This window comes from Phodopus roborovskii, unplaced genomic scaffold (genome assembly GCF_943737965.1).
Source record: "Phodopus roborovskii unplaced genomic scaffold, PHOROB, whole genome shotgun sequence".
Lineage (NCBI taxonomy): Eukaryota > Metazoa > Chordata > Mammalia > Rodentia > Cricetidae > Phodopus > Phodopus roborovskii.
The window spans coordinates 19,767,518-19,785,754 of NW_026126409.1; the positions used below are offsets into that span (position 1 = coordinate 19,767,518).

General features: G+C 39.0%; 1 protein-coding gene across 1 annotated transcript in view; it reads left to right on the forward strand.

The window, feature by feature from the left end:
• Zmat4 (zinc finger matrin-type 4) overlaps positions 1–18,237 on the forward strand; it is a 327,753-nt gene that overhangs the window by 283,942 nt on the left and 25,574 nt on the right. The window contains exon 6 of the mRNA XM_051182141.1: positions 10,365–10,461. Within this exon, the coding sequence (XP_051038098.1) occupies positions 10,365–10,461 (97 nt within the window). The remainder of the gene's footprint in view (positions 1–10,364; positions 10,462–18,237) is intronic.

The following is an 18,237-nucleotide window of genomic DNA, read 5'->3' on the forward strand; positions in this document are numbered from 1 at the left end:
TTTGAGGGTGGTAAGCCTTTTCTTTGCTGATTCAGTTTTCAAAGCTTTGCATATTCACTATTCAGACAGAAAAAGGACTGTTTCAGAAAGTGTGTGTTCTCTGTTTAATTAGCTGTTTGATACCCTAAAGTCTATGCCTGTAGGCGATGGGTTGAATTCAGAAGGCATTAGATACTCTCTGTGGTGGCTAGAGCATCTCAACATGGAGTAGCAGCCTACTATACCTAATAGTGAGGTTTTGTAAATTCAGCCCTCTCTTTATGGAGCAATTTCTTTCATGCAAGCCTAATACTGGGTGTATGAGCCATATTCGTGCTTTCCTTGCATGACTTACCAATTCTTCCATGGGAATGGCATGGGACTTGAGGTTCAGTACCCCAGTACTTACTGAGTGCTTGGAATTTAATGGAGAACTGACAGTTGTTCTAGACCCAAAACTTTCACTACAATCAGACACTACATTTCTCCTAGCCACTTCAAATTAAGTTATTTTTATATACTTTTAAATCATTCTTTGAAATTTTTATATATGTTTGTAATGTATTTTGGTTATATCCATTCCCCAGCTCCCTTCAATGCCTCAGGACCTCCTTAATTTCATGTCTTTTTGTTTCCTCCCTCTCTTTAAAAATGACTCACTGAGTGTCATTAGCACCACTCAAATGCAAATGGTACAGTGAGAAACCTACTAGTGACACCCTCCCCCACCCCAGCAAAACTGACTCTCCATCAGCACCTGTCCACTGCCAGTAGCTCCTCACTAAAGATGGGGGCCTCATGATCCTCTCTCACATTTGTGCTGGAATTCTGACAGCATGATATGACAGGTTGAGTATCGTACAGGTCTTGTATATGCAACCAAGGCTTCTGTGAGTTCATGGTTCATAAGTGGAATGGCCATATCTAGTAGACAGCTTTTCATAGCTCCCATCCTCCCCATCTCCCTTCTCTTACATGGTCATTGTTTGGCAACTACAATTAAAACTACTACAGACATTTATATACGGATTTTACATTCTCATAACATTCACACACTTGCATATACACACATACTCTCAGGCACATTCACACACACACACACAGAGAGAGAGAGAGAGAGCTCTTTATTTCTCTAGAATGAACCCCTGTAAAGTCAAGTGAGTAATTAAACTTCAGAAGAAACCACCAGATGGTTTCTCCAAGGAGCACCGTTTCCAGTTGCCCTGGGAATGTGTGGATTCTGGTTGTTCACATGGTTAGTCATACTTGGCATTGTCTTATTTGATGGCAGCACTTGAATGTGAGACAGTGATTAATCATTTGTTTAATTTGCTTCACTCCAGAGACCATTGCAGCCAAATAATTTTCCACATGCTTATTGATCATATTTATATCTCCCTTTATGGCACATCTGATCAAATAGTTTGCTGTTTGAAATACTTGGTTGTCTCTAATGATAGATTGGTAGGAGTTAATTCTGCATTCTGGACACAGAACTACATTGGATACATCTCTCCCCTGGTATTACTTACTGCTCTGATTCTAAATGGCATCGTTCATAAGTAAAATCTTCTTATAAAATGTATTTTATTCTTTTTTATGTTTCTGCAGTTTCTTTCATAGAGTGTGCTTCCTACATATTCATGAAGATGATTTATAGTCTTTATATTTTTATAGAAGTTCTATAGTTTTAGCTCTTACATTTAAATGTAAGATGTTATGTTAATGTATAAACATAACATTAAGTGTAAATGTTAATGTAGTAGCAGCCTTAATTTTTATTCTATTTATTACTGTGTATATGATGTGTGGTGGTGTATATGTATGTATGTGTATATGTGTTTGTGTGCGTGTATATCTATATGTGTATGTGTGTATGGATGTATGTGTGTATATGAGTGCATGTGTACGTGTGTATGTATTTGTGTGTGTATGCATGTATATGTGTCTGTGTGTCTATATGTGTGTGTATGCATGTGTGTGCACGCGTGTGTGTGCATGCACTTTCACATGTGAATGGTAAGAGGATGACTTTGTGAAGCTGAAGACTGTATCAAGTTGGTATGTTTGTACTCTCCTTATTGAACCATATCTCCACCATCCTAATCCCCTTATTTTCATGTATGTTTGCAGCTCAAGCCAAACCTAATTGTTTTGTTAGTGTCCATATATTTATCCACTCATAGGGAAGCTTTCCTCCCAGTTGAGTTGCCCTGAGATCTTTATTGATGTTCACCTTACCTCTGATGATTCCATTTTGATTCCATTTTCTTGACTCCTTCCCACCCACTCATTCCCTGTGTCCACTCAGTGCTGATCAAGAATCATGAACCCCTCAACATGCCCCTTAAACTATTTTCTTTTTCAAAAGTGTCTCGGCCATCTTAGGTCTCTTCATTTCCCCATATTTCTCAGTCTACCTGTCTTAGTCTACAAAGAGCCTATTGAAATTTTAATGTGTTTGCAATGAATCTGTGATTTATTAATGATGGTACAGTGTGAAATCAGTGCCTGATTCTAGATCTCTGTATCTTCTTCGGTTCCTATTGATTTCTCTCAACAGTATTTGTTGGTTTTGACCTTCTACATTACTGTTAAACTTACTCCCATTTAAAAGTGCTTTGGAATTGTATTGTAATGATATTAGAAAATAGAATTTTCCATTTGAACATAGCTTTGAAAACAATACAATTTCTTCTATTGATCTTTTGTGTGGGTGGTTACTTTACCAAATCCATGTGTTTCAGCTGTCGTCATTTGCTTGGCATTTTAGGATTTTCTATTTCACAATATCTTCTATGAAAAATGACTATTTTACCTCTTCCTTTCCCATGTTAATGCCTATTATTTCCTCCTCTTTTCTGGTGGTATAGCCTAACCTGGCTATCATGAAGTTCACACTTTGCTGTAGTAGAGCTCGGCATGCACAGACCCTGGCTTTGATACGAGGAGCTCTTCTCTGTGTGACACTCTTGGTTTTTATTTTAATCAGAGGAAACTGTCCATGATTTAAGCATAGACTTGTTTTAGCTGTAGAACTTACATAGACATTCTCTTCCAAATAAAACTTTCTTCTAGTTTGCTGGGAATTTTGATCCTGGATGCAGAGAATTCTGAAACATACTCCTCTGCACATGCTCATATTTTTCCACTTCCATCTCCCAAGAGTGTGTTTTAAAGTTGGTGTCACAAAATCCCCTAGTATTTGATAAGGTTTTGCAGAGCAACCATCTGGGTTTCTATTTCTCTATGTAGGAAACCCTTGACAACAAATTTGTGTCTGTTGATGAATGTCTGTCCTCTTAGCTCTGGTACTTCTGGTACTTAGCTCTGCATATTCTAATATTTATTTTAATAGCAAATGCTCATAATGTCTTTTATTGCTCTTCTAAACTGGTCCATACAGTCTGAATTGATGTTTACTCTTATTTGAGTGGTATGTGTTTCCTTGTTTGCTTTTAATCTCCACTCAAAAAGTTTGGGGGCAATGTCTGTGTTTGTCTTATCAGAGACAAGAATTTGGTTTTAATAATTCTTATGTGGATGTTTCTGTCTTTTGTTCTTATTACTTACAGTTTCCCCTTCTTCAGTTTGGTTTTAGGGCTTGCCATTGTCTAGTGTCATAGGGTTGAGAATATAAATATCTCTAAAGCCTTTACAACTGCACATTAGTTAATGTTTTCTTTATCTGGTTCAACCTGCCTTCCTCTTTTATTTATCAGGAGTAAATTGGGAATATTCTAGATGCTTTGCAAATCTTATTGTGATTTATTTTGAATTTAATTGAATTGTCATCAACACTACCTTTAAGTTTATGGGGCTTATAGGAGTTCAGCATACTCTTCATATGGGTGTCTCCCAGTGAGCACTAACAGAGTTGTGCTTACAAATGTAAATCAGTACAAGATGGCTGGAAGTTTTGCTCAAGTTTTCTAAATACTGTTGTTTTTTTCCCCGTTTTTCTAACAACTACCAAGAGATGCATGTGAACATTCCCCATTATTGTGGTCTTGACTCTTTTTTCCTTTGGTTTTATTGGATTTTATATGACCTGATCTTAAGCTTTTATTAGCTCAGTGACATTCCAAGTTATGTTCTCCTGATGAAATCCTCCCTTTATCATTATAATAAAATGCCCTCTTCATGTCTGAGCAATGCCTTGGCCATGAAGTCTGTTCAGACATAAACAGAAGCATTTACACTTCCTTACTAGTCTAATGAATCAATTTCAACCCCTTAGTTCTAGCCTCTAGGTTTAAAGTGTGCCTTTTTACTGAAGCCTGTGTTTGATATATTTGGGTATTGGTTTTTGTCCACTCTGACAACTTCAGAATTTTGAGATTTTTTTAAAAGCCTATTTGTATTTAATGTAGTTATTAATGTGATTGAATTTAGTTATACCACTTGGGCTGTTTTACTATGTGTTCCATTTCTTTTCCATTTTTATTTTTCCATGTATATGTGGGGACTGTGTTTAGTGGGTATTTGTGCTATGGTGTGCAAGAGAGAGAGAGAGAGAGAGAGAGAGAGAGAGGAGTATGTGGGGTATGTATATGGCATATGTATGTGTGTAGCATATATATGTATGAGTGTAGAGTGTGGGGAGGGGGTATGTGTTTCTGTGTCTTGTTCTATCTGAACTGGAGCTCACTGATTTGGTAGAATAGGTTGCCAGAATCCCTGGAATCCTCCTATCTTCCTCTCCACAGTACTTGGGCCATTATCACCTGGTGCTGCACCCAAATGTTAACATGGGTGCTGGGGAACCAAATTCAGGTCCTCATGCTGGGAGAGAACACTGTACTGTCTGAGGGTCCCTTCCCCACAGTTCCATGCTTTCTGTTTTCTAACCCTTAACTCACCTCCCTTCGGGCTAATTGAAACACTCATCATTCTATGTTATGTTCTCTGCCCTTAGCTCTTTATATTTAACACTCTCTGTAAGAGAGCATGTGGAATTATCCCTTCCTTAAATTTCCACTGTCATCTTAGAGTTAAAACTGCACTACTTCATATAAAAACATGATCCTTCAGTAGTGTTTTTCTACTCCTGCTCATTAGTTGCTTGACTTTGATGCTTGCTATGAAGACTAAAATACAATCTCTAAATTGTTGGTGGCCTTTGAGTAAGCTAAGAGCAACTTTAAAAGATACTCATATCTTCATTACTTCATTTTTTTGCTGTAGTTTTTTTTAATCTTACATACAAATCCCCATTCCCTTTTCCTCCTGTCCTCCCACTCCCCCACCATCTCCCCAACCCTCCCCCCCCCATTCACTCATCATGGAGGATGATGTCTCCCATGGGTAATTATCAAAGTCTGTCATACCATTTGGGGCAGGACTAAGGCCCTCCCCTGTATCTAGACTGAGCACGGTATAACTCCATAGAGAATGGGCTCCAAAAAAGCCAGTTCATGCACTAGGGATAATTCCAGGCTCCACTGCCAGGAGCCCCATAAATTGCCCAAGTCCCCCAACTGCCACCCACATTCACGGGGCCCAGTTCATTTCATGCAGGTTCCCCAGCTGTCAGTCTGGAGTCTGGAGTTCCCACTTGCTGTTTCTGTAGTTTCCCTTTGACCCCTTTGATAATATTATTGCTCCTCCCTCTTTACAATTGGACTTCAGGAGTTCTGTCCAGTGCTTGTCTGTAGATCTCTGCATCTGCTTTCATCAGTTACTGGATGAAGGCTCATAGTTGTCTTTCTGTGTCTGGGTTACCTCACTCAGGATGGTTTCTTCTAGTTCTACCTGTTTGCCTACGAATTTCAAACTGTCACTTTTTTTTTTTAATCACTTTTGCGTAGGAGAATACAAATGGATCCATATCTATTCCCATGTATAAAACTTAAGTCCTAATGGGTAAACGAGCTTAATATCAATCCATCCACATTGAATCTCTTAGAACAGAAAGTGGGAACTACCCTTGAACACATTTGCACAGGAGACCACTTCCTGACTAGAACAACAGTAGCATAGATACTGAGACTGAAAATTATAAATGGGCCCTCCTGAAACTGAGAAACTTCTGTAAGGCAAAGAGTCTAAAGACAAAACAGCAGCCTGCAGAATTGGAAAAGATCTTCACCAACCCCATATCTGAAAGAGGGCTGACTTCTGAAATATACAAAGAACTCAAGAAATTACAGACACCAAAATACTGAGTAATCTAATTAATTCTCAACAGATCAAACTCAAATGGCCAAAAGGCACATAAGGAATTTCTCAACATCCTTAGCCACCAGGGAAATACAAATCAAAACAACTCTGAGATACAATCTTATACCTGTCAGAATGGCTAAGATCAAAAACAGCCAAGACAGCTTATCCTGGAGAGGATGTGGAGTAAGGGGAACACTCCTCCATTGCTGGTGGGACTACAAACTTGTATATTTAATTTTATTTTTAGATTTTGAAGTATGTTTGTATATTGTGTGTGTGCATGTGTGCACTGTGTATGTGAGTATGCATACATGTACATTGCAGTGCACATGTGGAGTCAGAGGATAATGTTCTCTTCTTTCCCTGTGCAAGTCCTCAAATGGTGGTAGTCAAGCCTGGCATCATCTGGCTAGTATCACATTCATCTTTTCTGGTATTCATGTTGTTGTTTTTTGCCTATAGGTCTCAATTTCAAAGTGGTGTAGGACCTTTGTTTCCCTTCACCTTAAGAACTTCATGCAACAGTAGTAGTTCAGGTTTGAAGGCATACTGTGTGTCTAGATTTTGTTTGAGTGCATATCTGATTTCCCTTGGATTTCAAATCCAACTAATAGATATTGGATACACAAATGTTATTTTTCTTTTTTTCTTGATTACCTTTCACTCAGGCTCATTTCCTCCTCTGCTTTCTACATGCTGACTCCTTGGACCGTTCCTTACCCAACATCAGTTTGTAGACAGGTTGTCATTCTATGTTCTTATCAGGCTTCTCACAGAACCCAATAATTCCAATTAATAAAGCCCACATGGGCATGAGTTGGGGCCACAAACATCCCCAAATACAGTTGATTCTTCCTTCCCCAGCAGACATTAACTCCAATAGTGCCTCATCGAGGGGTGGGCCTTGAGTGCCCCCCATCCATGTTGGATCCTGTTCAGCTCTTATTCAGGCAACCACAGCTGTTGTGGGTTTAGGATTGCATGGCCCCTCCCCCACACACTGTCATGCCCAGATAACACTGTTTCACAGGTGTCTTCCCCAACCTCTGACATGTACATCCCTTCTCTGGCCCCTCCTCCATGGTGTCCCCTAAGCCTAGGAAGGAGATAGGTGAGTCATAACCAGAATGGATCACTCCACCATCATTCATTCTCAGTACTTGGACCACTTGTGACTCTGTTTGCTGCTGTCCAGTGTTAATGTAGCTTCTCTAATGAGGACTAGGGGATATCCTCTCTGTGCCCAGACCTCAGAGGCCCTAACTCTGTTTGCCTTTCTCTGAAAATAACTCCATAAGAAAACATGTCTTATTATTTCCAATACCCTGGGCATTCAGCAAAATACCTGGCTCTGTAATACAGGCTCAGTACCACTTTTCTAATGTACACTGAATGCAGCTGAAGTCATACAGACTCTAGTTTTACTAGACTTGAGAAGACACATTAAGGCATCCCATTCTGCTAAATTCTCTAAAACCTATCTGGTTTTATAAACACTGTGCTGGGAAATATAAATACAAAGTGATATGTCTTCAAGACGATCCTTCATGGATCATCCATGTGAGAGACTCTGTCTTGTTCCCACATAGTCCTACTAGACTCCCAGGGCTTTAGGATGCCTTAAATGTGTTATTGTGTTGAAATGGATTCAGTAAGGAAGTTGACATTTTTGATTTAATAATTAGATTCTCTAGTTCCCCCGAGGAAAAAGAGCCATATAATTCCAAAGTGGTTAGGATTCAACTAAATATTAATAAATCCCCAAGTTCCCACTGAGAACGCCATGTCTTGCATGTGGGAGGCTCTCTCTAGTTTTGTTCTTATTTATGCCCATGGCCTTTCAGTTCATCGCCCCTGAGGCTTACCTCACAACAAAGTACCAGACATCCCCAGCCCATGTTTTGGTTTGGCTGCAGAGCACAGGAATACTTCCAGAAACCAGCAGATCAGGATATTTATTTTAGATTTGTTGATGTTCTTAAAAGTTCCCAGTTTAAAACATAAATATTTATGCCTATTGCCAAACTGAACCTCCATTTTTTACGAGGAGTCCTTTGATTAGTGTGAACTCTAAGGAGGACTCACACACAGCAGTTACTGTTTATTATGAAGAGATTGATGGAGACCTTCAGAGGGAGTTACTGCCTGAAGCCGGATTTCATATTTTGATTCTATGCATAAAAGAGCAGCATGGACCAGGCCTGGATAAGCATTCTGACAACTTCTATACTGGCTGTGATAACTTATAGCCTCTGGGTTTGGAGAGCAGGCTAATCCTCTTGAAGTGGAAAGGCCATGCAAGCTCAGCTCTTTTAAAGAAGCAACTTGGTTTTCATTCCTCAGACCCACCTTAGCTGGTCCTAAGTCAAGCTTCAAAGAGTGTGATGTGTGAAAAGTCATGAAGTTTTATTGTTGTTTGTTCATTTTGGAGGGGGGGGGGCTTCCAGACAGGGTTTTTCTTATTGCCCTGGCTATCCTGGAAGTTTCTCTGTAGATCAGGCTGGCCTCTAACTTGGAAAACCACCTGTCTTTGCCTCCTGAGTACTGGAATTAAAGGTGTTCACCACCATGCCCAGCTCATTTTTGAGTATAGAGTAGGATGGAGTTCTTTCTGGTTTGAAACACCTTCTGATTCTGTGTACAGCTTACTTATCCGATAGAACAATGGTTCTCATCCTGTGGGTCACAACCCCTTTTGAGGGTCAAGCGATCCTTACACAGTGTAGAATATCAGTTATCCTGCATATCAGATATTTACTTGGGATTCATAACAGTAGCAAAATTAGAGTTGTGATGTAGCAACGAACTAGTTTTGTGGTCAGGGGCCACTGCAACATGAACTGTATTGAAGGGTAGTATTAGGAAGGGTGGGGCTCCCTGTCACAGATGTTTTTCCTGGGTGGCTGCTTGAGGTCAGACTCACACTCAAAGGCACTGTGCTTGCTTTGAGCTTTGGCTCTTGCCTCACCTCAGAGATGTTCAGAGAAGGTTCCACCATGCTACCTCATTCCATCAGTGGAACTGCTGGCATCTGAAACCAGACTCTAAGAGTCAACTAAACTATACTTTCCCACACTTCCCAGTCACATTGCCTCAGGGGGCTCATTTTTTCATGGCCTGAATTTTAATGTCATCCAGAAACACAGAAAATGCCCACTAACATATCCAAGGCAGGGAAGACATCCCCACTGCTTACATGAAGACATAAGGGGTAGATAGAGTTCTTTCCTTCCTGGAGCTGAGTTGTCCTCTAGGACTGTTCTTTCTTCTCCTCACCATGTCTTTCCTGGTTCCTCAAAGGCTGAGGATATAGCATGGGAGCTTCAGAAGCAATGAGGAATGAGAAGTTACATCACAGAGACCATTCAAGCTGGCATAGACTTGCCTTTCCTTGCAAGGGACTCGAACTGACGAGTGTGCACTACTGGCACAGAGTTAGCTTCCCTTTTCCTCAACCAGCTTAGAGCAGCGGTAGGCAGAGTGTGTGCTGTTGCGGGTTTCCACCACACTGGAGGTTTGATGTGATGTAAATAATGCTGCTGGTAACACAGATTTTCCTGTGGACATGTCAGTGCTCTGAAACACTCAAGATTTTCCTAAATCCCTTGAAAGCCAAGTGTGTCTTTTCTACTTTGGAATTCTCAGCGACTAGCCCATAGCTGATGCTGTGTTAATGAGGCAAATGAATAAGCAGGAGAATACATAGATGGCCTTAACTCTGATGGGAAGCTAGACCCTGAGAATGAATTGGTTCATTTTTATCTCTATTGGTTACTTGCAGTTTATAAGATAATCTTAGGATCAAGCCTAGGTTAATGGGGGGGGGGGAATGGCAAAGGAATGGGACTGGTTTGTTTATTTTGTTCTTTGTTTCACTGTAGAGATAACAAACCATGTCTATATGACTTAGGGGGAAAAGGAAGCATGCTTCTTGACTTGAATTAGAAAATTCCCAAAACATTTTTCTTACATTCCAAGTCATTTGTTTTTACCCTTCAGCTATCTATAAATAGGGCAGGCTTGCTACAAACACCTTCACATTCCCAGTTCTGCTGAATCTGGTGGCTGGGCTCTAGAAAGAGGGACAGGAGTGGCCATGGTACAGGGGACCCAATATCTTCTCTAATACTCAGAACTTGTCTTTGTGGATATTCTAAAATTCAGTCATCATCAGGGCTGATGGCAGGATGCTGCTAACAATGTCTGTCTGTCACCCATAGGTCTGAGACGAACTTACAGATGTACCATCTGCAGTGTGTCGCTCAACTCAATAGAACAGTACCACGCACACCTGCAAGGATCGAAACATCAGACCAAGTAGGTACTGTTCCCACTCTACCCCCATTCCTATACTCTCCCTGTTCCCACACTCTCCCCGTCCCCACTCTATCCCCGTCCCCACACTCTCCCCGTTCCCACTCTCTCCCCGTTCCCACACTCTATCCCCGTTCCCACCCTCTCCCGGTTCCCACACTCTCCCTGTCCCCACACTCTCCCCGTTCCCACTCTCTCCCCGTCCCCACTCTATCCCCGTTCCCACTCTCTCCCCGTTCCCATTCCTTGGTCCTTCCTATGGACTTGTTTTCACAAGACCATTAAAACCAGACATGTTATTTATCTCAAAAAGGCAGACAGATATAGATTTTATTTTCTTATCTCTGAAGTTTCCTTGACATTTATGTTTCTTGAGCTGCTTTTTCCACTTCACCACAAATAGGACTTTTCTTTCAAAAGTAATTCAGCAAGCTTTATGATGTTGAGGAAACTTTTACAACTATATTGTGTGTTTTTAATAAGCAACATGATCGCTATTTGTAGGCTGTACTAAACTTCTGTGTTAATGTTCAAACTCTGAATATTTCCTAACGTGGATGCTGTCAACTATTAGGAAAACAGATCCTCTGGCATATTTAATTCAGATTTAAGTCATGTGTGTATGTGTGTGAATATGCATATGTATGTGTGTGTGTGCACAGATACACACACACACACACACACACACACACACACACACACACACACGTGTTGACAATTAAATAAAAGCCTGCTCTTATTTGCTCTCCCCCAGAAAAGTCTCAGATTTTTTTTTTTAACTGGAACAGGCTGCAGGCTGCAGGCATCTTCTTACTTACCTTCCTGCACACTTTCATAGCCACCAGAACCAGGACCAGCAGTGTGAGGCAATCCATGAGGCTGTTAAGAAAACAAGCATACAATCGTCTATAAGGAACAAAGAATATCTCAAAAGGATGGAATCTAACTAGATGCAGTTGTTTTTATTTCTAAATAATTCAAGAGCTGACTCTATTAAGGCCCTGTGAATAATCAATGTCATCCAGCCAACATTTACTGAGTGCTGCTGTATGTCAGACCTCCCTTTCCCTTGGGAGGAAAGGTGAGTAGACACTGGCCTTTCTCTCAGGGAACCCCGGCTAGCTGGGGAGGTTGTTCTCTAATCATGTGTGCACACCAGAGCCTTGAGACCTGGGGGAGGCACAAGTGAGGCCAGTTTTTCTAGGATGTTGGTACAGCTAATGCACACATGAGGAAGAGCTCATTTCTGGTGCCCAGCATGGGTCTCCATGGATGTTAGGAGATACCCTTTTTAGTTTTTGGATTTTTTTTTTTTTTAATGACACAGGTAGCGTTATCCAACTCAAGGGAACCACAACTGAGAAAATGCCTCCATAAGATTAGCCTATAGTTAAGTCTGTGGGGACATTTTTCTTAATGAATGATGAGGGAGGGCCCAGCTCAATATGGGTGGATTTAGCCCTGGGCAATAAGAAAGCAGGCCGAACAAGCCATGAGGAACAATCCAGTAAGCAGCATTCCTCCATGGCCTCTGCATCCGTTCCTGTAGCCAGGTTCCTGCCTTGCTTGAATTGCCGCCTGACTTTCCTCAGTGATGGGCTATTTCCTGGTCATGATGTTTTATCAACACAATAGAAACCCTAACTAAGACAGGAAGCTTTGACAGAATGGGTATGCAATGTTAAAAAAAAAAAAAAAAAAAAAAAAAAAAGCTTTGATTCTATTTTTAAGACTTACTTTTAGTGTGTGTGTGTGTGTGTGAGTGTGTGTGTGTGTGTGTGTGTGTGTGTGTGAGAGAGAGAGAGAGAGAGAGAGAGAGAGAGAGAGAGAGAGAGAGAGAGAGAGAGAGAGAGAGAGAGTGAATGCAAGATACAAGCACATAAGTGCCCACAGAAGTCAGGGGAGAATGTCAGTTCCCCTGGAGCTGAAGTTATAGTCAGTTATAAGCTGCCAGATGTAGGTTTAGAGACTGTGCTCAGGTCCTGTAGAAGAGAATCCAGAGCTCTTTACTGCTGAGTCATCTCCCCAACCCCTCATTTCCATTTTAATATCCTCATCTCCTGCTATTCCTTTCTCCTTTCTTGCCTGTCTTGTTCTGGATCTCAAACTCAGGGTCTCAGGTGTACAGAAAAGCACTTCAACCAATCTACACTCCCACACCCTTATTTTCTTAACAAACTATAGAACTTTGTACTTTTTAAAGTCCAACTCATCAAATCTGTTCTTTTATGTCTTAAGTTATTTGAGTATAAGTTGGGTCTCAAGGCTATCAAGGTAAATTTCCACATTACTATGTTCACCTTGTATTCTCTTTCTTTATGAATGTAGGCCTTTAGTGTCTTTTTTTTTCTTTTGCATAATATGATAGAGGTCAATTTTCAGATTTTGCCTATATGAATACTAGTTGATCCAGTATCACTTACTTAAAAGAGAATTTAAGTATTCCTGTTCATAAATCAGGTGGTTTACAGGCATGTCATTATGTTCCTGTCCGGGTTCTACACTCTTCAACCCATTGATGCTCTTTCTTTACTCCATTGCACACTGTCTCCTATAGCTTTATGGTAGGTAGGTCTTGGTATCTAGTAGTGTAAATTTTCTATTTCTGCATTTTTATTCAAGACAGTTCTCATTATGCTTGCCAGTTTGTAATTCTAAATTTAGAATCAAAACTGTCAGTTTCCCTGAAACCGTTTACATTAGTGTATCCTTGAGTCTGCTTCCATCCATGGTGCACACCATTCTTTGGCTGTGCCTCTGATTCTTTCAAGAAGGTTTCACAGGTCTCTCTGCAGGAATCTCACACATATTTGCTCACATTTATTCCTAAAGACCTGTGGTTTCATTGTGTTTCATTGTAAAAGGCAAGTGATTTATGTCACATTAAGAGACCAGACTACAGCCAAGATCATTTAAAATTTTTAGTTATAAACAGTAATGTTCCCAAGCCTTTATCAAATTGCTTTGCTAAATTTACTTAACAATCAATTCCATCAGCAAACTATTAAGGGCTTTCTATGCAAAGGCCACATCATCAGTAAACAATGGGAATCCCTTCCTCCTTGTGCCTCTCCTCTATTTGCTTCTTTACAATGGAGATTCTTTGCTGCCCCACAGATTCGAGTAGAACCATAGTCACTACATTCTCATCTCACAAACCTTCTGTTAATGTAAGATACTCCTTTGTCTTCCCTAATATGCTGACAGTTTTTTTCATGACTGGATGATGAAATTCATCAAATGTTTTTACTTTACTCATGTGATCATAATATCTCAATTTTCATTTACAGATTATTAAATTGTAGCCAATGATTTTCAAATATCAATACATTTCACTAAAACTTCATTTTTCTTGAAATATTTTAATTTATTTCTGGAATTAACACCCTAAAACATTTTAAGGGCTCTCTCTCTGTGTGTGTGTGTGTGTGTGTGTGTGTGTGTGTGTGTGTGTGTGTGTGTGTGTCTTTCTGTCTGTCAATGTGTCTTTATCATTGTTAATGAAGCAGTTTGGGGTCTTAATTTTTCTTATAATACTTTTAGTTTCATTATAAGGGTTTTGCTGGTATTATTAAATATGTTCAAAGATTTTTACCTCTACTTTTTCAAGTTAGTTCTTTACGGCCTGGCTCATTGAATCCTTCAGGGACAAAACATTTTTTTTTTTAATCATTATGCAATTTTAATTACTAAGTTAACCTCATTGCATACTGTACATCTATTCACACTGTTTATCTCATCTTGCCTAATCTTTGGTAAGTTGCATGGGTCTAGGAAATCACTAACCACTTTTATATTTTCCAATTTAATGGAATATACACTTGTAAAAGTAGATCCTTATTTAGAATTTCATTTATATCTGTTGTAAATTCTCACTTTTTATCTTTAGTATTATTAATCTGTGTCTTTTCTCTTTCTTTTGGTTTATTTTGTTTAGTGTGTCAATCCTGATTAAATTTTCAAAGAACCATCTCTTCACTTCATTGATTTTTGTAATTTTTGTTTCTATTTCATTAATTTCTGCCTAATTCTAAGCATTTTCTTGGGTTCACTGCTTTGACGTTAGGTTTGTTCTAATTTTCTTCAAGGCACTAGGGTGCATTATATAGTTATTTATTTGAGACTTTTTCTTGATGTTTAATGTTGGCACTTGTAGCTGTGGAATTTGGGATTTCTTTCATTGTACCCATACATTTTGGTATGTTATGTCCTCATTTTAAAAATTTATTACTTTCATATTTTTCAAGATTAATAGGGTATAATTCCATAAATCCCCCCTGCCCTTACTTTCCTCCAAACCTTCACACATACTCCTTATTTCCTTTCAAATTATGGCCTCTCGTTTCCATTAATTGTTGTCACATACATGCATATGTATGTATAAACATATATATTCCTAAGTACATAGCATAACCAATTCAGTCTATATGATGTTACTTGCTATTTGGTATTGGGTAACCAATCAGTTCTTAGCATTATGCAGTTGCCTGAATTTCTTTGTGTAGAGGTGAGGTCTTGTGGGCTCTTTTCTATCCACACTGGCATGTTTATTGGTATTGTCCTGGTTCAGGTCATGTAAGACAGTCAACGTTGGTGAGACTTGATGGGCATCACTTCTGAATTCCTAGAAGAATCAATCTCACCACAAACTCCCTGCTCTTCTGGCTCTTAGCATATCTTTACCCCCTCCCATGGAAATGCTCCCTGAGCCTTCTATGCAGGATGGGTGTTGTGTGTCTTCATTTTTAATCAGTTCCAGAATTTTTAAATTTACTTCTTCAGTGTTACACCCATTACCTGGTCATGTGTTGTTTAATCTCTATGATTGAGAGTTTTATATGGTTTCTTGCTGTTGATTTCAAGCTTTATCTCATTATGATCAGATAGGATTTAAGCAATTATTTGAATTTTTGTATATTTGTTAAGACTTGCTTTGTGTGCTTAATATATGGTTTCTTTTAAAAGAAGTTCCATGGGCTGTTGAGCATAATGTGTGTCATTTGGATGGAATATTGCGTTGATGCCTACTAAGTCATTTTGATTTATGAAGTAATTTAATGTAATGAGATATTCACTTTGTCCACACCTGTGGCACAGACCACGCCCATTGGGGGTGGAGACAGGAACAGATATTACCTGGGGGAACTAAATTGGAGGAGGGGGCTGTGAGAGCTCTCATTACAATTTAATTCTTAAATGTTTCTGTTTTTTGTTACTATAATCTTTTTTTATTGGTGAGAGCAAGGTATTTAAATCACACATTATTACCAGATTAGAGTTGATCTGTGACTTTACATAGAGTAACCTTAGCCTTATAAAATTGAGTGTAATTTCATTCGATGCCAATATATTCAAAATTGTAATATTCTCTTGATGAATTATTCACTTAAGCAGTATGATATGACCCAGTTTTGAGGTATATTTTTTTATCAGATATTAAAGTAATGAAATCTTATTTCCTGGTTTGATTTGCTAGAGATACCCTTGGTAGGCAGGGTTACTTCTTGACCCTATGATTCCAGCTATATATCCACCAACATCTGTGTTGTTCTTGTGGTGAGTGTCTTAGTTACCTTATTATTGCTGTGGTAAGGTATCATGGCCAAGGCAATGTATAGAAAGAAGAGTTTATTTGGGCTCACAGATTTAAAGGGTGATTACATGGCCATCGTATTGGGCACCATAGCAACAGGCAGGGAGGCATGGCACTAAAAATAGTATCTGAGAGCTTACTTCTGATTCACAAGTAGGAGTCAGAGAGAAAAAAGTTTACTGGTAATGGTGTGGGCTTTTAAAGCCTTAAATCCAACTGCCAATGATACACCTCCTCCAACAAGGCCACACCTCCTAATTCTTCCCAAACAGTTCCACCAACTGGGGACCAAGTATTTAAATTTATGAGCACATGGGGACATTTTTATTCAAACCACTACAGTGAGAGTCCATTTTTTGCTGCTTTAAGCCAATCAACTTGTGGTAGATTTAAATGGTGAACCTCAAACAAATGCAGTACATAGAATCCACTAGCCTTGTTCTGCACATAACCTTCAAGTTGCAAGTTGCCTCTTACTAGGCAAACACCAACTTTGTTTCTGCTGTCAAGGGCAATGATGTTGGTGATGATTCCATGATTGATAGCTGAGTGGAACTTTTTTATAGAGTAGAATGACAAATTCCAATGTTTTAAAGGCAATGTACATGAAATACACAGTATCCTAGTATCCTGATGGCAACGCCTCTATTTTATAGTTTAGGACACTGAATTTCAGAAAAGTTAGATAACATATTCAGGGCCTTAAAAATAATTGCTTGGCAGAGACAAGGAGCAGAAGTCAAGCTGTCTGCCTATCATCAATAAGTATATTTCTTAGTGAAACTACTGTCTGCATTTGCAAGTGTTTAGTAACATAGATGTAGATTTTTCTATTTCTGGAAAATATCATAAATAGTCCAAAGTAGTCAATGCTCTCTCCATTGTTAAACAGCCAGAGAAATATTAGTCATATATTGAGACTAAAGACTCAGAAATGCAAATGTCCACACTGACATATAAAGCAATTACCGATTAGTGGATTCTTCATTGCTTCCAGGGGATCTAGCCTGTCAATTAGTAAAAATGAGTAAAATGAAATTTAGAAGCCTTAAGTATATACCATACACTAATGAATATTTCCCCCTTAATGTACTTAAATTTGAGTTCAGGGAACACTCCAGGCCTCAGAACATTATATTACCTAGAAGTAAAGGACATAAAAGTTGTCATTACTTTGATACTTCAGTTGATTAAAAGTGAGATGCAAGTATCAACCCAAAATGAGTAATAATTTCTGAATTCATTTGTTCTTTGAAGAAGATCTCAGTGGTGATAGCCATTGTTCTTTCTGCAGTTTCGCCTGACTGGTATGAATTCTCATAGCAAAGGTTTATGCTACTCATTTCTGTTATATCTATTTCTCAAGTGCTTGAATACTGACTCAGACTAATTTTCAGTCATGGAAGAATATATTTGCTTTAAGCACTTTATAATTCGGAATAGCAGTGAGTTGTTTGGGAGGTACATAGCTGTTAAATAAAAATATTTTTGAAAGTAATGCCATAAAGATTTTTGTATACTTAATAAAAACTAAAATCAGCTTAGAAACCTAAGAATTGGTTTTCTTTGGGATAAAAAAGCAAACAGCCAAGAGCTGTGCATATCCTTCTTTGTAAATTAAAAATACAAATATTCTCTATGGGTCTTTCAGTGTAGTTTACTATTATTAACCAAGGATTCTTCTGCTAAAAGAGATGAGGACTTTAGCTTCCTGGCTTATTTGAGAAGTTCACTGATACATGGTAAATTTTGATTACTGTTTTCCTGTTCCATTTGCATGATTTTAATATATATTATATATCCCAAGACCGCAATATGACCACTGTGTGCCATGCCTAGGACTTCTATAGGCTTGAAAACAACCATATGGGTGCACGTTCATCTTTTGTATGGCTTCTAGAAATAGCAATGACACCTGATGCTCTTCAGCTTATCCATCTCTTTCCTGCTTCCTTCTTTGTGGGACTCATAATCATTGCTGTCTTCCTTGAAATTCGTATGAATCACTGCAGTAATATATCGTTTATGATCTAACAAAGCCACTGAGGATCAGAATTCAAAGCATCCATATTAGCTACTCATAGAGGCCTTAATACTAGGACTTGGGAGACAAATCTCTATTAGTTCAAGACCACATTGAGCTCTTCTAGTCTAAAAGAGAAACAGCTCACACAAAAGTGATCTCA